Raw genomic sequence first — 22,920 nt, forward strand, 5'->3', positions numbered from 1 at the left:
CTTGTGCATCAGGACTCGTGTCTATCACCGCTTCATCGAATTGATCATCTCTCGATGTGTGGCCTTCTCCCTGTTCGCCTCGGTCAAAGGTGGTATGCCTGCAACGTGGTAAGTGGAAGGCCGAGGAGAAGAGCAAGGTAACATACTTCGGAGGTCTCCCACAACATCTTTCGCTTTTCCGAAATAGACCTCCTCTATTTACGAATGTTAGCATTGTCTGGAATGCGAATAAAATGCATGCGCATACGCAGCAGATTCCTCATCTTCAATTCCATATCCTCCACCAGCTTCCCCACGTTCACAATATGGCTGGAGTCATCGGTCACTGGCATGTCTTGCTCGATCTGTCTTGTCATGTTGCCGCTTAGATCCATATCCCCCAGTGCATCACTCCCCGTACTTAGGCGTAATATGACTGTGCTCGTAAGCTTGTAGTGTGACGTGCGGGCACGATCGATGGACTCAAAGACGTGTATCGAATCCCAGCCTCCCTCACTCTTCCCCGTCGGCGTAGCTGCAAATATTCATATTAGGTTTTCAGCCCTTGCATTCGTTCCAGAATTGGAGCCAAGCAGACTTACTCTTCTTAAGTAGTACCACCCCAGCGAACCCATCATCCAAATCCCAGAAGTAGACACTGCTCACACCACCTTCGTAGTATCTAGAAGAAAGACACGTACTAAATTAGTAGATAGAATTTCAACTGAATTTGCGTGTTGAGCACTAATCCTTTAGCAGGATCTTTTCCGTGCCACCAATCAGACAGAAGCAAAAGTACTCACAACTCTCGATAAACATCCACCGCCTCCCCCATGCCCACCTCCAACTTTCTCACCCTCTCACTCGGCTTAGCCCCCTCCTCTTCCCCCTCAATCGCAGGCTCAAACTCATTACTCCACGGACTCCTCCAACTATCCCCATCCCGATTATAGTCACATAGCAGATAATCCCTGCCGGTTTTCTTGCAGCGGCGTACTTCAAGTGGTTGATCGACGCTGGAAAGGAGTTCTTCGGTTAGGTCTGGTGCGAGGGCGCAGATGCGGGTGAGGTTGGCGGATGTGTTGGAAGGGGGGAGACGGCGGAGGAGGTCGCTAGGCGTTGGTTAGTAGGCATACGGTAGGATAATGGGGAGGGGAATCTAGTTGTACAGGGCGCTGTCAAATTGGCCGTCGGCGGACATTGTGGGCAGCGAAATGGGAGCAGGACTGAATGATCGGAGGGACGTGTCGTGTTTACAAGATGGTTTCAGAAGTTTACTTTGACTTGGTTTCTCTCGGCCGAACTTGGTTGCTCGACATCCATAGCAACTTTGCTCAGTTTCTCTATCGGGTATCTAAATGCAGGACGCTAACAAGCATTTCATGAAGCCATCTGAGCCTTTGAGTTCGAATCCCTCACGGCTGCCAATTCCCACACACGCGTGCCTGATACATTATTCGTCCTCACTGTCATCCTGGACCACTTTTCTTCTGCCTCTTCGCTGCAAAGTTTCGTGACGCAGTTGCTCATTCGATCGCTTTGAAAGTGCCACTGACCTTATAGACCCGCCCTTTTGAACCAGCGTGCCGAAATCTGGAAGACCATCGTCCGAGTCCGCATCGCTGTGGACTAATACTTCTCCCGGCTCATTAAACTGTATGTCGCCCTTCTGCAATGACGGCGGTGAGGACTTGGAGGATGCGATATCTAAGTCTATGTCTTCGCCCATATCGTCATTGAGGAAATCGTTCAGGCTATCGTCAGATGCTAGTTCGTTGGTCGAAGATAAGGTAAGAGAAGCATTTCTGGGCATTGCATTTTGCCTTCTTTTCGCGGGTGATATCCTTCGTGTTGTCTCTAAAATTGAATGTTTACTTCCGCATGATGATTGTGAGGAAGGCTCATCTGCTGGCGAAGATCTGAAGTGCAAGGCCCGTGTCTCCGCCTGCACCCGGCCGACTTCTTCATCTTGAGAATGCAGATTTTCCTTGTACCATTCATGTGCGTGCGGTGAAATATTGTGTATTGCTTTTAGCATGCTGACCGCCCTCTTCGTAACATGACCATGACCAAGATGCTTCGTTGGGCGTAAAGATCTTTGCAAATCCGGGAAAGCATCCACACGAGGTACCTCAACGATCTGGGGGGCATCGCCTTTGATATCCAAGTATCGGCGCTCGAACTCTCTTTCTTGGGCTGGAGTCAAAAGAACTTCCTCAAGGGACGGTAGTGGTTCAGGTGAAGGCACACTCGGGCGACCATTTTTAGCAGGAACTCTGGTAGGCCGCACACCCTCTTTGTCTTCGTCTTCTCCCATACGGGACGCTTTCACGAACCCAGTACGTACACCGTCCGGCATGTGGAATTTCTTAGCAGGTCTCTTCGGCGGTTTCCTACCTCTCTTGGTAGGTTCCGGTAGATCGGCCTGGGTATTCTCAGGAGGTATTTCAACAATCTTCTTATCAACGACAGGCACGATGTCGCGAGGGACAATTCGTCTCGACTCTTCGTCGTGAAAATTGAACCTTGTGCCTGAAGCGATTTCCTTCTGCATCTTTTGGTAGTTGTCCTTAGCTTTAATGAAGTTGTCTTCTTCCTTGCCTTTCATCAAGGTTACAACGATGTTCCCAGCTCGCTTCCTACCCGTCCGTCCCATTCGTTGCAACATCCTGATCGGTGAAGCAGAGGCATCATAGCAGACAATCAGGTCTACCTCACCAATGTCCAGACCTTCCTCGCCAATGGATGTGGCAACAAGAGTGTTGTAAATACCCGTCTGGAACTTTTTGATGACATCCAGTTGCTTCTTCTGGTCCATTCCATCGGAGCCCTTAGAATTTGCTTGTCCTACGAAGACATGTGGTCTGATCATAGGATCGTTGCGCTTGAGGACCCGAGCGATCTCTTCTGCGCTGTCTCGATAGTGAGAAAAGACCATGACACGAGTACTTGAAGGATCTGAAGCTCCTCGTCCGTCTCCAGCGTCCAAAAAGTGGTTCATCACAACGCTCTGTAGATATTCCAGTTTTGGGTGACCAATGAAATCCGGGTTGTTGATCCAGATCTGGACTCTGGACATCATAGTCTGGAACGGCTCGGCCTCATTGATCTGTTTGGCATATTTGCCACCTTTCTTTCCATCGCTGTGAATTTCATTTCTGAAAGCCAAGACTTTATGGTAGAAAGGACCGATCCCGTGAAACTTGAGCAGTTCGGTGCCATGAGATAGGCTAGCAAGGAGGGAGAATATCGTGTTCACCATACCCTTCACCCCCATGTTGGCTTTTCTTCCAGCGTCAGAGCTCATCCATCTAGTGCGAGCTTGATTGCAGCCGAAGGGAGTCAAAGTCATTGGGTCTCTGGCCCAGTATGCGTTCATTCCGGTCAACTTGTCGAGCACAGGCTGTAAAGCCCTAGAGAACAGTTCCATGACCATGACCATCTCATCAGAATTCTCAAACAGTATGGTCTCGATCTTACGCGAGTGCACGTACTGCCGGATGTCGATGGATTCCTCGGTTCTTATTTCGACTCTCGAAATTCCGAGGCCATCAATGACTTCTTGAACTTTCTCAATCGACGCTCCTGGCGTGGCCGTTAGTGCCAATACTCGGAAGCTCGAGTTGAAGCGCTTGAGGAAGTTGACGACTTCAACGTAAGCATAGCCTCCAGTCGCACGGTGAGCTTCATCGACGACAAGAAGCACAAGTCTTTTTGGGTCGCAAATTCCCGTTTTTAGGTCATTGATAATAGTCTGAGGCGTCATGAAGAAAACTCTCTTATTCTGCCATTCCTCTGCGCGTAGCCCAGGAGAGATACCACCAGTAAGCATCGTCGTAGCCGACCGTGGAATGCCAGCAATGTCGAAGCAGGCTTTGACTTGCTGAGAAACGAGAGGTTTTGTGGGAGCCACGAACACAATTTGCGATTCGGTGGTCCATCGAAACCAATTGAGCATTATAGTTGCCGCAATGAATGTCTTGCCAAGTCCAGTTGGTAAAGCGACGAGCATATTGTGGTATAAACCCCTTGCGACGATGCTATATTGGTAATCGCGAATAGTGCCTAAGTTTATTGGATAGACCCAAGTAGCCAGTGCCTCACGGTCCAACTTGTGGTGGGTTGGGGTTTCCTCTCTATTTGCCATTGGCCAATTGTGTTTCCTCGACGATTGCGTTTGAGACGGGACTCCTTGAACCTGGGTCCCGAACAAGGTGGTTTGTCGAAGATTCGCAAGAGGTGCAGCTAGCCTGTGATTTTGCAAAGGTTGAGAAGGGTACTCTTGCTGCGACGAGATGAATATTGGCTCTCTAGACGCAACTTTGGAAAGACCATTGGGTGAGGAGAATGCGTCAGATGGTAAATAAGCCAGTACATCCTCATAGCTCTCATCCAGGCCGAAATCGTCATCAGCCTCTTCGCGTTCTTGAGGCTGAAATAGTACACGCTCTTCAACTTGATCTTGTCTGGTGGAAATCGTATTGACATGCGGGTTCCTTGGCGTATGTTGCTTGGGGCCTTCTCGTTGAATATTTATTGACGGTGGCGATGGCTTTCTTGGCTTGTGCCAATGGAACTGGTCAATTCGATAAGGACTTGAGGACCTCTGAGGCGGTTGAGTAAAGAAGGCGTCAGAGGGCAATTCCGAGTTCTTCGGAATGTGAATCTTGTATTTTGACTTGGGCTTTGCGTTCTCTCCATCTTCGTTGTCGTTTTTCTCCGTCGCGTGAAGGTCTTGGGCTGAAGTACCAGAAGCAGCAAAGAAGTCACCCTCCCCGGTCGAATCTGCATCAGTGCCATAGTCAGACGAGACAACTTTCCGCCGCTTGGCTGGACGTTGTACTGGTTGGGGAGAAGTATGGTCCTCGTCATCGGAATCTTCCAGACTCTCGGACGCCATGAGTACCGTCTACGGCAAGTAGAAGACCGCAAAGCCTGTTTGTAAAGTAATGCATTGTTTGGTCTTGGCCTCACTGGATTTACGCGCCTGCGCGTTTAGACGCGACGAGCAGGGATCCTTCGGAACCTCGAGAATTAAACCTTGTGAAGAGCCAGCTGGAAGTAATTGACTCACTTGAACAACACAATGCTGGTCAACACAATGTTGATCAACATAGCCATGAAAATCGAAAGCCAATTGCTAAACACAACAGTGTCGGGACACCTGCAGCATCTGATACACAGTCGGCAAATCAGAGGCCGGTTGATCTGCAGCCAGGACTATTACCACTGGTGGCTACTGGCCAGAGTCTTCAGGGTCTACACTCCATTCCTTCGTCTTTGCCATTATCTGCGTTCTACAAAATCGAAGTTGTGTGAAAGACGTTTCGTCGGCTTTCCCACAGAAGCCTCGGTATGTCCGCAGTTGACAAGTTGAAGTTGGCCGAAGAGAAAAATAAAGCGGCCAATGAGGGCATGACAGGCACGAACGCAAATATCACGGTAGCGGTGGCTGTCCAGCCAAGCAAGATCTAGGGGCCTCTGAGGCTGGAAACAAGATTCTCAGCTTGCACAACAAGCAGGTGAAAGACTCCTCGAAAGACGAGAAACCCATACTGTCAGGATCAAAAGCTTGGTCCTCTTTTCTCGCTCTGCCCACCGGACTGCATATTCAGACTGTCCTAAACCTCGCTGATAGCATCAACCCAGGCCCCCTCAATAAAATCTTGACGTCAACAGATACTTCCGATGAATAATTTGCTCTACTGACGTACATACCTGGGATAATACGCTTCTCGAAAACAAGCAATTCAAGGCCGGTGACCGCCTTTATGGTTTCCTCATGCTCGAGGACCGCCTTCATGCACTTTTAAAAATTCCTTAAAAATATCAAAATCGCAATTCATATTCTTTTAAAAAAAAATCGAGTTTTTTATTATAATGTTGTGGAATAATTAATTATAAAGATTAAGTTTTAGAGATTGCAAATCCTAGTGAATACGAGTACTCCAACGAGTACTCCAAATTGCCGCACACACGTGTTGCTTTCTAACCATGAGAAGCAGCGCTTGAACTTAAGACTTCGAGTATCTGGATTATCAAACTGGTTTGAAACTGTAGCATGCTGTGCGATCTGGCCAGAAGAAAGTGCGCGACGAGGATGTAGAAGCGATACAACATACATGTGTAGACAAAACTTGAAACAACATTTTAAAGGACTCATCAGCCGCGAGACGCTTCATCCCCAATTCCTACTTTATTGTCGTGAGGACTTGGCGCCCACAGTACCTTCCCAAAGTGGCTAGTGTAGCCGCGGGTAACTTCTTCGAAATTCTGTGGAGCTTCAAAGAGCCATGCTGTCCTTTTGTGACATCCGCCTATTGAAAGCAATCTTTTCCCCATTCTGCTTTTACTTCTTCATTCAAATCCAGAATCATTGATCCTTCTGCTATCTGTCAATTCGTACCGTATTTAAAGGCCACCCTGCTTCAGCTAGCAGCTTGACAAGATGCGTGTGAACGCTGTCCTTGCTACAGCTCTTTACTCTTCGGCTGCTCTACTCGGCCAGGTCCGAGCGGACGACACCGATGACGCTGTCGAGTCTTCATCAACCTCAATAGAGGAGACGAGCACTACCTCAGCCATCGAGAAGCCGACCTTCACTGTAGGATCCCCCCCCAGCATAAGCAATGCTTGGTCACTCCCTATGTGAGCACATGCTAAAGTCTCACAGCCTTCCAAAATCAAAGCAGACTTTTTCGAACAATTCACAGACGATTGGGACTCACGGTGGAAACCCTCCCACGCAAAGAAAGAAGATTCTAAGACCACCGAAGAATGGGCATACGTCGGCGAGTGGGCGGTTGAGGAGCCCCATGTCTTCAAGGCCATTGAGCAAGATAAGGGTTTGGTTGTAAAAAATCCAGCAGCCCATCATGCCATATCCGCCAAGTTTCCCAAAAAGATCGACAACAAGAAGAATACCCTTGTTGTTCAGTATGAGGTCAAGTTACAAAGTAAGCGTCAATCTGCATCGGTCGTGGTTCGAAGTAGGGGAGCTAATGGCATGTATAGACGGTCTTGAATGTGGTGGTGCATATATGAAGCTTCTCCAGGACAACAAGGCTCTACACGCGGAGGAATTCTCCAACGCCTCTCCTTATGTCATCATGTTTGGCCCCGATAAGTGCGGTGCCACGAACAAGGTAAGCAATGCTCGGTCTGCTATGCGAAGAACCGCTAACCGGTAACATTAGGTCCACTTCATCTTCAAGCACAAGAACCCAAAGACTGGAGAATACGAGGAGAAGCATCTCAAGAGCGCCCCATCAGCGAAGATCACTAAGGGTACTACCAATCTCTACACGCTCATCGTCTACGAAGACAATGAATTCGAAATCAAGATCAACGGCGAATCAAGCAAGAAGGGCAACCTTCTCGAAGATTTCACGCCATCCGTGAACCCGGACAAAGAAATCGATGACCCCAAGGACACCAAGCCCGAGGATTGGGTCGACGAGGCCAGAATCGCCGACCCAGAAGCTACCAAGCCTGAAGATTGGGATGAGGACGCTCCATTTGAGATCATCGACGAGGAAGCTACTAAGCCTGACGACTGGCTCGAGGATGAGCCTACCATGATCTCAGACCCAGAGGCTGAGAAGCCAGAAGATTGGGATGATGAGGAAGATGGTGACTGGATCCCACCCACGGTACCAAACCCCAAATGTGAGGAAGTCTCTGGCTGCGGTAAATGGGAGCCACCAACCAAGAAAAACCCTGCTTACAAAGGCAAATGGACTCCTGAGTACATTGATAACCCAGCATACAAGGGTGTTTGGGCACCAGCGAAGATCCCTAACCCTGATTACTTTGAGGACAAGACGCCCTCCAAGTTCGAGCCCATGGGCGCTGTAAGTACTCTATTGCCCATTAACTTTAGCAACCGCCACTAATACATTTTAGATCGGGTTTGAAATCTGGACAATGCAGAGCGACATCCTCTTCGATAACATCTACATTGGCCACTCCGTCGGGGACGCAGAGAAACTCAAAGCCGAAACCTACGACGTCAAGCACGCCATCGAAGTAGCAGAAGAGGAAGCCAGCAAGCCACCACCAGCAAAGGAATCGCCCAAGTCTCCGATGGATCTCAAATTCATGGACGACCCAGTCCACTACGTCCGCGAGAAGGTTGACCTTTTCTGGGCCATAGCTAAGAACGACCCCGTCGAAGCCGTGAAGGCTCTTCCTGAAGTCGCTGGCGGAATCGGTGCTTTGGCTGTGACAGTCATCGCATTGATTGTTGGTATCGTTGGCCTCTCAGCCGCTCCCCCACCCCAGGTGCAGAAAGCAGCGGAGAAAGTAAAGCAAACCGCCATGGACACCAAGGATCAAGTAGTTGACGCAGCTAGCACTGCCACTGAGAAATCTCAAGCGGAGCTCAACAAGAGAACTACGCGATCATCAGGACCTGCGGAGTGATTGTAAGCAGATCGGTGCCTGGACTTTGTACCTAGGGGAGGAAGAAGAGTGAAGGTGCGGTGGCTGGGCTGGTGAGCGGGCAGATGCATCAGTACTAGGGCAGGTCAATCAGCTGTTGGGATCGGTCTTGTCATGCTGTTCTTCTACCAGGAGTCTGTATACTATTTGCGGAGAACAATGCTAAGAAAAGTCTGCATGAGGCAATGCCGTACACATTGCACAGTTCGTCGATCTTGCTATTGCACGTAGCGTACAGGAAAGAATTATCGAGATAGGTGTTCAGAGCTTAGGTAAGAGAATCTCGCGCCGTTTTCGTTTTATCCATACTCGTCTAAAGACGCTCGCTGTGCACTATCTAGCCGTGCTGTGCATGAACCCTCAAGAACGCCAATACTGAATTTGGTATCGAGAACAGAGCGAGGAAACCCCAGTAGTAGACAGGCAGAGGGAAACCTGGCGACCAAAGGGGGCAAAATAAAGAAGTAGCCAGCCCCGGGCACATCAGCCGGCAAGGTGATCATCTCGGGGGATTGTAGCTCCCCCTTTTTGCCTTCTCCTCCGCTGCCTTGGCCTCCTTTTCCCTCTCCACCTTCTCCTTCTCCTCCCTCACCTTGGCAAACACGACCTCCCGGAATATAGCCCCCTTGGCCACCTCGCTCAAAGTCTTTTTCTTCCCAGTATTGTTGGTCGGCAATCCAGTACTGGCTGTACCTTTCTTGGCCAGCTTTTGCCCTGCCATTTCCGCCGAGTCCGCCGGTATATCGGGTTGGCTCAACGTTCCGTCTTCGTCTTCTGGGTCTTGCATCTTGAGCGCCTCGATGCGGTTGGCGAGTTTGATGACATTGATGCCACGCTTCAGACGAGCCTTGGCCATGATAGCGCGGAATTCAGGTAGCAAATCGAAGTCTGTGGCTGTCTTGCCTGTTAGCCAGACGTCTTGCAGGGCTTCTTCGCTCGTGAATCGTTTGCTAGGGTCTGGTTGCAGCAAGCTGACAATGAAGTCTTTGGCGTCTGAGCTGACGTCTTTCCAATAACGGCCGTGAAACACGATGCGCCCGCTTTTGCATTCTTCGATCAGGTCTGCAACGTTCTCACTGCGGAAAGGGGAGTAGCCGCAGAGGAGGGTGTAAGTGATGACGCCTAGGGACCACATGTCAACGGGCTTGCCGTGACCTTGCTTCATCATGATTTCTGGGGCTGCGTAGCCAAATGAGCCGGCCATGGTATTCAGCATGGCGTCTTTGGAGTCGAGCATTTTCGCGATGCCGAAGTCGGCGAGAACGAGGGAAGAGTGTGCGTCTTTGGTCAGGTAGAGGAGATTCTCGGGTTTCAGATCTATATGACAGTAAGCAGCACGGACATGAAGAAGGCTTGGCAGGGAATTGTCACCTCGATGGACCACGTTGTTGTAATGAAGGTAGTCGACGGCTTCGAGGACTTGCTTGATCGTTTGAGAGGCGTCTTTCTCTGTAAACTTGCCGTATTCGCAGATCCGGTCAAAAAGCTCTCCCCCTGTCGCCAGTTGGGTGACGATGTAGTACTTATCCTATACAGCAGCAGACGTCAATTCCATTGCATTTTGATGCCAAGTGCTTTTCCAAATACCTTCGACTCGAACCAATCGTGAAACCGGACAATGTTGGGATGCTTCATCCTCTGCAGCAGGACCATCTCATCGTACACCATCTTCTCATTGCCTTTGACGTTCTTCTTGAGAATGATCTTGATAGCATATCTTTCTCCGCCGCATTCTGCTTCCCTCACGATGCCGTACGTCCCTGCTCCCAATGTCCTGCCGAATCGGTACTGAGACCTGGGAATTCTATGAGCGAGTTTCAGGGGAGCTGACTAGAGGATTACGTACTTTTTATCGTAGCTGTCTGGCTGCCCTGACAGCTTGTTCATCATGTTTGAGACTATACAAAAGTTGCGAGTCAGCACACTCCGTGGAATCAGATTCGTTCTCAGGAGCAACAACGATTGTCGCATCCAAGTCACAAAGTACGGTTCGCACACCCTCTCGAGACCTCTTGGAGTGAGGAGGGTCAAGCTCAGGACGCTTCCCCTTTTGGCTCCCCATGTCGACGTCTTTCCCGAGCAACGAGGTTTAGAAAAGAATATAAGAGAAATGCAGGCGCGCAAAACTGACACCTGGCAGGTATACATACAACTCATCTTGAAGTCTGCCCCTGGCCCCTAGCTTGATATAGGTCGCGCCTGCCTTCTCGTCCCTTCTCTTACTGCGCTCTGTTGCAGGCTTCTCGAGTTCAGCCACCTGGAAAATCAGAAAGTTGGGATCCCGTATTATGAAGACAATCGAATTCTTCACAGCGCAACGAAGTCAAGATATACAAGACAGGAAAAGGGTTCAAGATGGTCAGGAGTTTGGTAGGATCCAGTGTATAGGAAGAGGGAGCCGCGAAGGGATCTCGAGTCTAAATACTCTCTAAATACTCTCCCATGGACATTCGGGCTTATGCATCCTTTGCGTGAGTCAGGATATATCTGGAGAGTTGGAAGGGAATTGCATTGCATTGGACTTGGAGCTAAAAGTGGCTCGACTCGAGGGAGAAATACACAGCCTTGTGTCTCTCGTGATGATCCCTGCCCCACGTCTTGGCGGGGCAAATGCCAAGACCTGTCTAGCGAGGGTCTCGTACACTGTACACACGACCAGACGAACAGTGTAAAGTACTTACCTCTTCCCCACACCACCTCCCTCTTGCAAGTATCTACTCGACAATCATGGGCAATGAACTCCTCCTCATAATTGGCTTCACCATCTTCTCCCTCGTCGTCACCATGGCTTGGGTTGGGGGCTACCTCGACACGTATCAACATACACTTCAAAACGTCATCCTGGACAAGACAGGCGAAAACAGAGCCTCCTACGGTTTAAAAAGTATGTTCATGAAAATAACAGGAGTTTCTTCTGTCCAGCGAGCATTTGCTGATCCCTTCATTGTTTCAGCTGTACTCACTGGTCAAAAAACCGGCGACCAAGACCTCGATGCTGTGCAAGATGGAGTGGGGAGTGGAGTTGGGGGCTTGGTAGGGAAAGGCGGTGTAGGAGAGAGTATTGGGAGCACGTTGAGCAAAGGACTGTGACTTGAGTCGACCTCAGGAGTGGCAATGGAATGATTTGATCAGCATTTAGCTTGGCTACTAGGCAGGATCTGAATGCAGATGAGGCGAATAGTTGGAGATACCTGTCAACAATCAATGCCATGTGCCATTTCGTTTACCATTGGCAGTGACGTTTCAGAGATCATGGAACACCAGTTGCTTTGGGTTTGGTCCGTCCATAAAGGTGCAATCCCCGGAGAATAAGCCTAAAGGGTACTGCTTTGCGAGCTCAAGAAAAATGCAACCAGGCACAAGACCTGGGTCTCGGGGTCTCGAACCCTTGAAATTGCAGCTTCATATCCCAGTTGCCTCCATGGTGACGGTAAAATCAAATGTCCTCATTTTCAACTGATACTCTTCGAGGGTATCCGGCCCACACGAAGCACTCCCTAGACCATGGTGATCATCATCAATACGAAGAACAACGCCTTTACTCCCTTCCAACTCATGTGGATGTTGGGCCTGATCCAAGTCTACTGCGGTGTATTTGGAGAGAGCGAAGTCAAAGCGGGTCCGGTTTTCCGACCTTTGACGGGGTCGATATACGATCTCCCAGTCATCAAATGGCGACGAGGGTTGTTCGGCCGAGCCGTTGTCGAGGGTCATTGCCTCCACGAATGTGTCATTCTCTTCCCTTTCTCCCCGTTGCAAAGTCGTCTTGATCCCAATGCCTTTCTCAGTGGTGACTTTCACCCATCTTGTCTCCGTTCTATTACCATTCTCCTGCGGCATTTCATAATTGAACATCACATCGTCTACACCACATTTCCATATGCCGATCTTACCGGCCTCCTTCATATCTCTGTAGCTTTGACCTGGGCCCAACCCAAACCACTGAGCAACACTGCGATCTTCCGGCAGTATCATCTCAACCCCTACTCTAGGCAAGATCTTTGGTTGGTTTGTGCCTTTGGGAACTGCGTGAACATGGATCACCAAACGGCCCTCGCTGGGTATCGTGTATGTCGTAGTCGTTTGGAACCCCCAGGCGAGGACAGGCGGCGCTATCCAACTCTCCACGATGATCTTAAAAGAGCCTGTATATTCACAATGCTGATGTTTGACTGAGCGAACTTGCTGCGTCATCATATGCAAGCCATGTTCTCGCCAGATCTTGGCAGCGAACGGCTTATCATTATCCGTGGGTGCACGCCAGAAAGTACATTGAGGACCCGCACCTTCGAGGATCAGGTCTATGCCTTTGTAGCTCCATCCAGTAACCCTGGCCAGAATGGTATCGAACGTCATTGCAAATCTGGGACCGGAGATTTGCAGCAGGCTATGGGATTCTTGAAGCTTCGCCGCCTGCACATTTTTGGCAAGGGCTGGTTGCGAGCTTATCTTGCCCTCGCCTCCATGAAGACGAAACTCAGCCCATGCAATCTCATGGTTCATAGCGGCCCATGGTAGCTTCTGTCTGGTCATGAATTTGATCCTAAGCCAAGTTTCTGGTTGGCTGGTATCGCATCTCATAAATCCACTCTGGCCAGCAAATTCAATCGGGAATGTGGAGCCAGGCCCGCTTCGATCTCCCGGAATCTGTCCTACAGACGATGCGAGATTGTGTTCGTCCTCTCCCGAGAAGCGGGTGACTTCATATGCATAAAGTAAGTCTCCCAACGACGCGAAGTCATGTCGGTTTTTCACAAGGACGTTATTCCCTTCTCTGTGAAAACTGACGGGCTGATAGACCTTTTTCAACTCAATCAGACCGGGTCCGGGCGCATGTTCAGAGGTGCACAGCCCATCCATAACGAAGTTCCCATCGTTTGGCTCATCTCCAAAGTCACCACCATAGGCGTAGAAAGACCTGCCACTGCCATCGTCAAGCTTCTTCAAGAGTCCATGATTAGCCCATTCCCAGATGAAACCCCCTTGAAGTCTTCGATGTTTGTAGAACGTCTCTTGGTATTCCTTCAATGCTCCCGGACCATTTCCCATAGCATGACCATACTCCTGGAGTATTATCGGCTTGTCGTATTTGTCTCCATCGCGGGTGGCTAGGTTGGCGAGATCTGAGATTGAATTGTACATCGAACTGCAGACATCAGAGGCTCTATACTCATGATCACCTTCGTAATGAACCAGTCTCGTAGGATCGTACTCTTTCGCCCACTTGTACATAGCAACATGATTCTGGCCGAAGAACGACTCGTTGCCCAGGCTCCACATGATGACACTAGCGTTGTTCTTGTCTCGATGGACGACTTGCTGCATACGATCCAGATAGGTCCTTTTCCAAGCAGGATCGTCTGATGGAAGATGCTCGAGATCGACGCCCATACCATGGCATTCCAGATCTGCTTCGTCCATCACGTAAAGCCCAATCTCGTTTGCAAATGATACGAGCGCTGGATGATTGGGGTAGTGTGAACAGCGAACAGCGTTGATATTGTGCTGTTTCATCAATACCAGGTCCTGCTTTATGAAGTCAATTGGTACGGCGCGCCCATATCGAGGGTGGTGGTCCTATATGAATTCGCAGTTAGCAGAACTCTTCTAGAATTAAACCCGACTCGTGAGACATGTTCCGGGAGTGTTTAACTGCGGCGACATGTTTTGCAACTCAAAATGCAATACGAATGAGGAAGAGATGGCTAGGAAAACATAACTCACGTGGCGGTTGACGCCTCGAAGGTGGATCGGCCGACCGTTGACTTGAATCAAACCGTCCTTCAACTCAACAGTTCTAAATCCGACTGGTTGATCGATGACCTGCAAAGTCTGCCCATTTGCGGTCAAGGTGATACGCATGTGGTACAAATTCGGGTGCTCAGCCGTCCATTTTAGTGGATTCGAAAGTTTCGCCATACTGCAAACGTGCTCTGTTTCCCCTGAATTTAGACCATATATCTCAGGCTGACAGGCTTCTTTCCCATTTGCATCGGTCAACTCCAGGAGAGCTTCCGCCGCAGAGTTGAGCTGGATCTGGAGCTTTACCTGCAGGAAAGCATCCTGGTATTGCTTATCCAATTTGGTTTGAACAAAAAAGTCCTCAATGTGACCCTTGATTGGGATGGCAAAGAGGGTGACGTCCCGAAATATTCCTATAAGGTTGAGCCAGATCGCACGAGAGATGAGTCAAGAGCTACTAACCAGACAACCACTGATGACAACACTGGAGTCAGCATGTCGTTCTCGAGACATAAATTCGACTCTCAAGACAAGTTTAAGGAGCAAAACACGGAGGTTATCCCCTTCTGCGACTTCCAAAACGTGTCTCATGACTCGGATTGTGTGCCAGCTAGGAGCAAATAACTCCGAGATGTACATACCCACATGTCTTGATCTTCAATATAGCTGCCATCACACCATTGATACGTCTTGACTCTAAGAGTGTTAACCTCGTCTTTTCTTACCACATTGCTTATGTCAAATTCTGCAGCATTTCGACTACCCTGACTGTATCCAATCATTTTGCCGTTGACCCAGAGATGGTAGGCACTGTCCACACCCTCGAACCTAAGACGGTACAAAAAAACATCATTTTGCCAACATTTCGGGACGGAGAAATCAGTCTCGTACAGGCCTGTTGGGTTCTCAGACGGAACAAATGGCGGGTTCGTGGGGAAAGGGTAGTTGATATTCGTGTAGTGTGGATGACCATGGCCTTGGAGCTGCCAATGACCTGGAAAATTTCAGACTAGATCTCCGTAGAATCAAGGCAAAATGTCAGAAGACGTCGCAGTAGAAGAACGCTCTTATTGCTTTTTTTGTACATAATGATAATGCTCAGACCAGGTCATTAGCAGGCATGATGAGATGGAAGCTCTGGTCCAGCTGTTTCTGGATAGCATGTTCTCTCTGCAGTGCTGATGATAATAACTATTTCCGGGCTTTGACCTCGCAGGTGATCAATTGGAGGAGAGCTTGCCCCTCGAAAGAGCTCTTAAAGAGCCTCAAGACCAGCTTACCTGGAACGTCAATCAGGTCCCAAGCGCTATCATCCACCGGCTCTGGCTCCAACGGGCTCGAAGCATAGTGAAATCTCCACTTTCCAGACAGAGACGAGTGCTCAGCAGGTAGGAAGTATGCCCGCGGTGGCAGACGGTTCCGATGAAGCACACGCTCATTCATGTAATCGGGACGATCTGTATCATCCATAGCGGCATTTTCTCCATCGATTGATTCTTCCATGCTCGATATCAAAAAGTACGTCTTCGCTGAAGCTGAGATCAATGGGATGGCGATTCTGGCTAAGGTACCTTAGGGGTGTCAAAGCGGGCGCTGCGGGCGGGCCGAAGCATCTCCGGGGTACCGTGCTCCACAGCGACCCAGCCTACAGTATTTTAAATAATACGGATCCAGATGGGATGGAGCCTTCAAAATACCCTATTCCCCCTGACTACAGCGGTGTACACGTTATACAATAACGAAAGAACGAAAATCCCATCAGTAGCGACGGCGGCCTTTAAAAACGGCCGCCTGACCGTCGAGCTCAGGCACGCCACTGAGAAGGGCGTTTGGGGAATCTCGCAGACATCATTAGAAAATCCTTTACTGTGACAAAGTACGATCATCAATCAACTAATCATTGAGGCTAGCTCTCTTTGAAAAGATGATGTGTGGTCTTTGATGGCGCTGTGAGAGCGTAAAATTGTCTTTGGTTCTGCCCAATCACAGAAAGCGAAGCCTTCTTTTCGAGAGATGCGTATTGATCACGAGCCAGCCAATATTGAAGCTTGACGCCTGTTCTAAATTCAATTCTAGCTTACTTAATGAACAAAGTACTTAATCAACGAAAGTTATAGCTGCTTGTGCAACTTCAATCTGCTAAGCCTGACTGCGAGTTTGCGTCAGTCACACACCAAAGTATCAAACTCATAGTACACTTAACGTTAGGAGCTTTTTATTGGGTTACGGAGGGTTTAAGGCGAATTTTGATTAAAAAAATTCTGGTTTTGTTGCTCTTGTATAAGCTGTTTCGCAGTCAAAATCGTCTCCTCCCTGCCTTGGTTGTGGTAGACGGACGAGTAGGTCATGTAACGCCCCGATCTCATTATTTTCCAAGCAGAAAGCACACAAGCGTTCATTTCTCGAGTCATCTCGTTATCAGAGAATGCACGCTTATTACCATGAACAAAAAGCAGTCCTCGCCCCCCTGTGTCGTTCTCGTAACCTCTCCAAACCTCCTTTCACGCACCTCAATCCATCTCTCCACCCCCTCAGCCCTAGGAGCAATACTCAAGAACACCTACATACGGGCCCCTACCATCCTGGATACATCCAGATGTGATGGGAGAGGGGTTACCCGGTGGGTTCTCAGCGGCAGCACATTTTAGTGTTGGCACACCATCATCACTCACACCCATTGGCAGCGACGATGAGTAGCATTGATCGTCTGGGGTTTGCGGCCCGTGAATGTGTTGTTTGGGTGGCCTAAGATGGTGAGAGTTTGATTGCATTCGGTGAAACCATTTGGGACGAAGCCGAAGATCGTGGAGTCGTTGCAAGCGTCGCTGTTGGAGAAGAAGGCGATGAATGAGTTCCTAGTGCAGTACCTATAGATTAGTATTGCGTCTCCTGTGAGGTCAGGGATTGAGCTATTGGAGACTCGTTTTGGGAGTACGAAAGCGGATTGATTATGAGTAATTGAGAGGGGCGATAACACACTGCGGAAGACATACTCTGGGCCACGCTCGTAGAAGCGGAGATAGATTGTTTGGAGGGCCATTGTAAGGGGTAGGGGGAGACAAGGAAGAGGGAGTAGAAGCGCATTATGATTGTAGCCGTCCGGTAGTGTTTTCGAGGAGTGTAATACAGACTTTCCGCTTGATCATATTTTTCGTTCAAGCACGCCAGATACTTGTAGTCAACCTTCTTTCTTGTTTCTTGCTCGTTTCTTATGTCCTGTTTTGTCACATCTCAACTTCCCGTCAAAACGATCATCTTAGCAGATTGGCGAAAAGGGAAGTCATGGCCAATTTGATGCATGAAGCTTGGGGGCTGGAAAGCTGCTGCCAATCTTGTATCGCGGGTACCGCACACAGCAGGATGTGTGACATTGCAAACCTCCCATAGACGGTGGTTATACACCATCTTCGCGAAGATGCCACCCAAGGAGGCACCCAAAGTTCCTGGATCGCTTAGCGAAATAACCAAGGCACCCCTCGCGTAGTTTCATTCACGTCTTCGAATCCTCTGCAAATGGTCCAAAGTAGTCTACTGAATCTCCAACTCCCTGTTTATGATGGTAATGTCCCATCGATCGTGCCTCCCGGACCCCTCTCAAGAACTTCGTTTTTACTCTTCGACGCCGAAGGCGATGGTTGTTCCAATGCTGTCTAGGAATCGGCCCTCGAGGGACGCATGAAGGCTGAGCCATATGATTAAGAGAGGTAAAGACGGTGATGTATGGAATGGATATTTTCTACGATGCAATTCTGGTCAGCAGTTGTGCTCTGAGATCAGGATGGAAGATCTACTGTAGACCCATTTGTTGGTGTGCGGCAAATGATGACCGAAGTACTGCCAGGTGTCTGCTGCAAACATGGCCGCAGCGTACTGGACGGCTGGCACAACACACCGGTAAACGATGCCTGCAAATGTTGTCTCTCATGCTTTACAATTTGCCTGATTCATGTCTTGACCATCCATCACGGCTATGTTTGGGGGCTTGGCAAGCTCGTCATTTGCAACGAGCAGCGCAGCCAGTCCCTTACCGGATCCAGCAAAGTTGCGTGCAAGACCCTCAGCGTCAATGCCAATGACAGAAAGGAGGCCTGGAAGCATGCAGCGTGCGGCCTTATTATCCTTACCCAAACAGCAATGTCAATTTCACCCTTCCTAGCCATGTCTCCAAATCCCGACATCTCAAATCCGATACCATCCACTATTCAGATAACTTGTTTGACTACCTCACCGCGGAAGCACTCCACTCGTGAGTAGCCATTTCGAATCTGCTCTCCGGCCGAGGTGTGTAGTTTGCATTTCTGACCATATCCAAACCAAATAACCCGGTGATAGAGGAACAGGGAAGATGGGCGGAGGAAGTCCAAGAGTTCCAGACCACGTCACCGACGTTGCACTCGAAGAGGGGTACACAGAACAAGGCGAACGCGAAGAAAGCGAATCTGCCACAGCGGCCAATGGGATGTATACCAGGCTACCAGCCCCAGGCGCTACGGGAGTCTATGCCATCTGCAGGAAGGCGCGATGCGTTCCGTTTTGGAGACGGTAGCGACACAACAGCACTCCACTTTACAACCGTCTAGTCAAGCCGGTTTTTAATGTTTGGCCACCTTACTACTTTGAGAATGCCTCGGCTACCGACTAGTCCGGATTCTTCTCCATCAAGGCTTCGAATTGCATTGAGATCTCCGGCACGTATCCAGCCTAGGAAAAGATCCTGGGCTTCAAGAGCGTATCCACCACCCTGTTTCATAGTATCGGACTGTCTGTGTCTGAACTTATGACGTTGTCATTGAGTTGGGCGTTGTTTGGTTGGGGACGGCGGTGCGCGAGAGGGAAGTTATTTGGGGCGTCTGGGAGTGTATTTAGTTCTGAATAGCTTCATAATCTCCGAATCGAGACACTTACAGATGAAATGGACAGTGATGGTATTCTCGGTCATGACTTGCAGGATGTAGAGTGAGGATTGTATGTAGAACAGGTGTGTGTGGGGCTTGAAAGTGTGCCGAGGCGTTCCCAAAGTAGTAAGGTGGCCAAACATTAAAAACCGGCTTGAGTAAGGTATCTAGTGGGGCCACGATTACCGTACCTTACTTTAGGGTCCGTAGAGGGGTTTTTAGGGTTTCTCACTAGTTGAGTCTTGGCAGGGTTCTTGGAGCCGAATATCTCGGGGGCGTCAAAAGTCACCGTTTTCCGAGGTTTACCCAGCCACTCTGGCATCCCCCCAAAAAAGAAGAAAAAAAATTTTTAAAAAAAAAAAAAAGGACAAAAAAAAACCCCCCCCCACCCCCAAAAAAAACCCCCCCACAAAAGGACAACACCAAAAAAAAAAAAAAAAAAATAAAAAAAAAAAAAAAAAAACCCCCACCCACAAACTCAAAGATCTTTGCATTCAGAGGAATATTCCACCTAGTACAGGTAGAGATTGGGTACGACTTCGAGAGATAGCTAAAATGCCTTGGCGATGTCGTATGCTACGTGCAGGTAATCACGTTAAGCTAATCAAGTCAAAGCTATGGTAGAATTGTATGTAAATAACTTCATATTTGGTGGGATGCCAGAGTGGCTGGGTAAACCCTCGGAAAACGGTGACTTTTGACTTTTGCCCCCGAGATATTTCGAACCAGTTCTGACACCGCAGGTACCGTGGTGACCTTACGGTGTATGTGTGTGTGTGTGATTCCTACATCGGAGGGGCGCCCCTCTAGCTATATAAGCAAGAGTAAGACCGTTTTTCCCCCCCCCCCTTTCGGCTATATCCGGTTTTTATATACAATATACTATCTAGAGTAATTATATACGCCTAATATATATAAAGATATAGAGAAGAAAGAGAAGAGAAGAAATATATACTAATTAAAGAGTTATCTTCGGGCTATACCTCCTTAATTCTATCTTATCTCGCTTTCATCGAAGTTCCTTATTTATATTATTCGTTCTATTATCTTTTATTAAATATTAATTAATTAATTAACTTTTATAAAGTTACTCGAAAGATAATATCTTAAATATCTTTCTTAAAGTAATTATTTTTATACTTTATAACTATTATAATATAAGATAACGATATCTATAGAATATATTCTCTTTTAAAGAATTATTATTATATTATAATTATACTTTAGCTACTATAATCGCTAGATTAATTATTTATATCTTTTATATTCTTAGATTCTATATCTAAATAGAGTTATTATATTACTTCTCTATTTATAATATTTAATCTAATACTTAAATAATTTCTATCTTATAAATAAGCTTCTAAAAATTTATTCTAAAGATATCTTCTACGTCGGCTTCTCTAAATATATTACTATTATATTATATAGTAAATATTAAATATATTCTTTTCTATATATTAATAATTATTATTTATAATATCGTTTTAAAATAATAAATTATATATTTACTCGAGAGTAGGTTAATTAACTCTACTATAAAATCGTTTATAAAAAGATTTACGCTTATATTTATTATAAGAATATATTATTTCTTTAGATTCTTATTTTATATAAAGACTATAGCTTTAAAGCGAAGATATTTAAATTTAATTATTTATTATAAATTATCTAGCTTCTCTAATAAAGCGATATAATTACTATTATACTTCTTTAAAAGAATATTTTATAAATCTTTAATAGTATTATAATTAATCTCGATTTTATTTTCTTAACTATATCTAAAGCTATAAGCAATTATCTTTAAATATAATAATATTAATATATTCTATATTATATATAAAATATAAGTATTTTTATATCTCTTTAAATATCTTAATTATAATAGTTATTATTAAAAGTAAGAAGATATTATAGAATATTATAAGCGAGATTAAGAATAATAAGATTTAACTTAATCGATTAAAGATTATATCTAAGATTTATTAATATAAATAAAGATTTAAGAGCTGAAAATTAAATATAATCTATATTAAAAGAAAGATAAAAGCTTTAAAGTTATATATAATCTCTTATTATAAGTTATAACTATTAACTATTTTATTAATAAAGTAATTATTTTTCTAATAATTATCTATAGTAAGAATATTTTATATATACGATTTTATCTATTAGTCTTATAGATAGATATACTATAAGCTATCTATTTAAAAAGATAAAATTAGAGAGATAAGATTATATTACTATAGATAAATATTAAATTCATTATATTCTTTTATATTAAATCGAGATTTAATTAATCTTCTCGAGTTTAAAAGCTCTCTCTCTTATTATTATTCTCGCGAAGAGAATTATCTCGAGAAGATAATAATATTAGTATTAAAGGGGCTTTATAGTCTATATTTAAATCTATATAATATATATCTTATTTTATAAAGTTAGAATCGAGATATTATTTTTACTCTACTATTTAAGACTATAATAGAATTACGAGATATTTACTTTTCTTTCTAAGATCCCCGAAAGTCTTATCTTTTATATCGTTTATTACTTCTAGTATTATACTTATTCTATTAAACTTATATATTTATTATTTTATAGATTATAGAATTATCGTATTTAATTATTAAATTAAGAAGACTCCCCGCTATAGCGCGTATCGGGTTTTTAAATATAAAAAGACTAATTAATATAATTAATATATTTTTAGCTTACTTAGAGATATAATAATTATCTTTAAATAAATTATAAAAAATACTATATTTAACCTCTAGTAGTAAAGATAATAACTTCTAATAATAATATTTTATTATTATTAAAGGGCGATAATAACGAATAAAGATATTTCTTATAAGAGCTAATTCTTATAAGATTTCTAAGATTCTTAAGACGTCGCGTTTAATATTTTTAATTAATATTATATTAAAGAATAGAAGATAAATATAAAAAGAAAAGAAAATAATATTAATAATATTAATAAAATAGTCTATAAATAGAATAATTAAATATTATCTACTTAAGAATATTAAAATATATAAATTAAACTCTAATTTTACGGCTTTTTAGAAATATACTTTTATCTATAATATTTATTAATATCTTAATTATAGATTATCTTTAATATCGAATTTCTTATTATAATATCTATATTTATTAAATTAAATTATAACTTTATTAAAGACTTTTAATATTTATATTTTTATTATAAATTTTATTATCTTTATTATAAGATCTAATTTAAATAGAATATTCTTAATATTAATTAGTTAATTATTTTAAGTAATTTATCTATCTTCTATATATAGAGAATATATTATAAAAATATAATTTCGAGTCTAATTATCTTCTCTATAGTTATACTTAAATAAATTAATTATCTAATATATATAAAGAAGATTTTTAAGAGTTAATTTCTTAATTTTTAATTATATTATTATTAAGCTTATAACTTTCTTTATCTTTATATAGAAGACTATAACGCTATAATAGAATATAAAAATAAGTTACTTAAGCTCGATATCTTAGATATATATCTTTTAGAGTACTTACTAATTATTATAAATTAGCTTTCTAATACGCTATTTAACTATTAAGAGTAAATAAAACTTATTCCCTTCGATATCTTTTTTCGATATCTATTTAGCGAGTTTATTCGTTATTTTATTCTCTAAGACGTTTTTATAAATCGCGATCTATTATAGAATAATAGATATATTTATTTCTTTAAACTTTACTAGCTTCTCTACTATTTTACTAAAAATATATTATTTTACTTATTCTCTAAGATTCGCTATTAATTATATTACTACTTAATTATCTATTTAGATAATTAAGTCTAAAGAAATAATATTAATAGCTATTT

The 22,920-nt window shown here is 44.9% G+C and overlaps 9 protein-coding genes across 9 annotated transcripts; 4 read left to right on the forward strand and 5 right to left on the reverse strand.

Annotated features, from left to right (window-relative positions):
• Window positions 1–24: 24 nt before the first annotated feature.
• HO173_001795 (uncharacterized protein) lies at window positions 25–1,180 on the reverse strand (the record flags this gene model as incomplete). Its single annotated transcript, XM_037303732.1, has 6 exons — window positions 25–98; window positions 147–194; window positions 248–514; window positions 582–661; window positions 783–1,091; window positions 1,149–1,180. 6 exons carry the CDS (start codon window positions 1,178–1,180, stop codon window positions 25–27), a joined length of 810 nt encoding a protein of 269 aa, XP_037169454.1.
• Window positions 1,181–1,432: 252 nt separating this feature from the next.
• Window positions 1,433–4,879, reverse strand: HO173_001796 (uncharacterized protein; the record flags this gene model as incomplete). Its single annotated transcript, XM_037303733.1, has 1 exon — window positions 1,433–4,879. One exon carries the CDS (start codon window positions 4,877–4,879, stop codon window positions 1,433–1,435), a length of 3,447 nt encoding a protein of 1,148 aa, XP_037169455.1.
• Window positions 4,880–5,334: 455 nt separating this feature from the next.
• On the forward strand, window positions 5,335–5,675 carry HO173_001797 (uncharacterized protein; the record flags this gene model as incomplete). Its single annotated transcript, XM_037303734.1, has 2 exons — window positions 5,335–5,427; window positions 5,478–5,675. The coding sequence occupies 2 exons, from the start codon at window positions 5,335–5,337 to the stop codon at window positions 5,673–5,675; spliced, it is 291 nt and encodes a 96-aa protein (XP_037169456.1).
• A 752-nt stretch (window positions 5,676–6,427) lies between these two features.
• HO173_001798 (uncharacterized protein) lies at window positions 6,428–8,403 on the forward strand (the record flags this gene model as incomplete). Its single annotated transcript, XM_037303735.1, has 5 exons — window positions 6,428–6,583; window positions 6,653–6,935; window positions 6,994–7,124; window positions 7,176–7,832; window positions 7,885–8,403. The coding sequence occupies 5 exons, from the start codon at window positions 6,428–6,430 to the stop codon at window positions 8,401–8,403; spliced, it is 1,746 nt and encodes a 581-aa protein (XP_037169457.1).
• Window positions 8,404–8,920: 517 nt separating this feature from the next.
• Window positions 8,921–10,578, reverse strand: HO173_001799 (uncharacterized protein; the record flags this gene model as incomplete). The annotated part of the gene is made up of 5 exons (XM_037303736.1): window positions 8,921–9,738; window positions 9,793–9,949; window positions 10,009–10,216; window positions 10,268–10,319; window positions 10,572–10,578. The coding sequence occupies 5 exons, from the start codon at window positions 10,576–10,578 to the stop codon at window positions 8,921–8,923; spliced, it is 1,242 nt and encodes a 413-aa protein (XP_037169458.1).
• A 570-nt stretch (window positions 10,579–11,148) lies between these two features.
• HO173_001800 (uncharacterized protein) lies at window positions 11,149–11,511 on the forward strand (the record flags this gene model as incomplete). Its single annotated transcript, XM_037303737.1, has 2 exons — window positions 11,149–11,305; window positions 11,375–11,511. 2 exons carry the CDS (start codon window positions 11,149–11,151, stop codon window positions 11,509–11,511), a joined length of 294 nt encoding a protein of 97 aa, XP_037169459.1.
• A 312-nt stretch (window positions 11,512–11,823) lies between these two features.
• Window positions 11,824–15,666, reverse strand: HO173_001801 (uncharacterized protein; the record flags this gene model as incomplete). The annotated part of the gene is made up of 3 exons (XM_037303738.1): window positions 11,824–13,998; window positions 14,146–14,576; window positions 15,444–15,666. 3 exons carry the CDS (start codon window positions 15,664–15,666, stop codon window positions 11,824–11,826), a joined length of 2,829 nt encoding a protein of 942 aa, XP_037169460.1.
• Window positions 15,667–16,831: 1,165 nt separating this feature from the next.
• HO173_001802 (uncharacterized protein) lies at window positions 16,832–17,203 on the reverse strand (the record flags this gene model as incomplete). The annotated part of the gene is made up of 2 exons (XM_037303739.1): window positions 16,832–17,030; window positions 17,157–17,203. The coding sequence occupies 2 exons, from the start codon at window positions 17,201–17,203 to the stop codon at window positions 16,832–16,834; spliced, it is 246 nt and encodes an 81-aa protein (XP_037169461.1).
• An 816-nt stretch (window positions 17,204–18,019) lies between these two features.
• On the forward strand, window positions 18,020–18,709 carry HO173_001803 (uncharacterized protein; the record flags this gene model as incomplete). Its single annotated transcript, XM_037303740.1, has 2 exons — window positions 18,020–18,057; window positions 18,496–18,709. 2 exons carry the CDS (start codon window positions 18,020–18,022, stop codon window positions 18,707–18,709), a joined length of 252 nt encoding a protein of 83 aa, XP_037169462.1.
• Window positions 18,710–22,920: the final 4,211 nt, after the last annotated feature.

Source organism: Letharia columbiana (assembly GCF_014066305.1).
Source record: "Letharia columbiana isolate WasteWater2 chromosome Unknown Sc0000003_s0, whole genome shotgun sequence".
Classification (NCBI taxonomy): Eukaryota; Fungi; Ascomycota; class Lecanoromycetes; order Lecanorales; family Parmeliaceae; genus Letharia; species Letharia columbiana.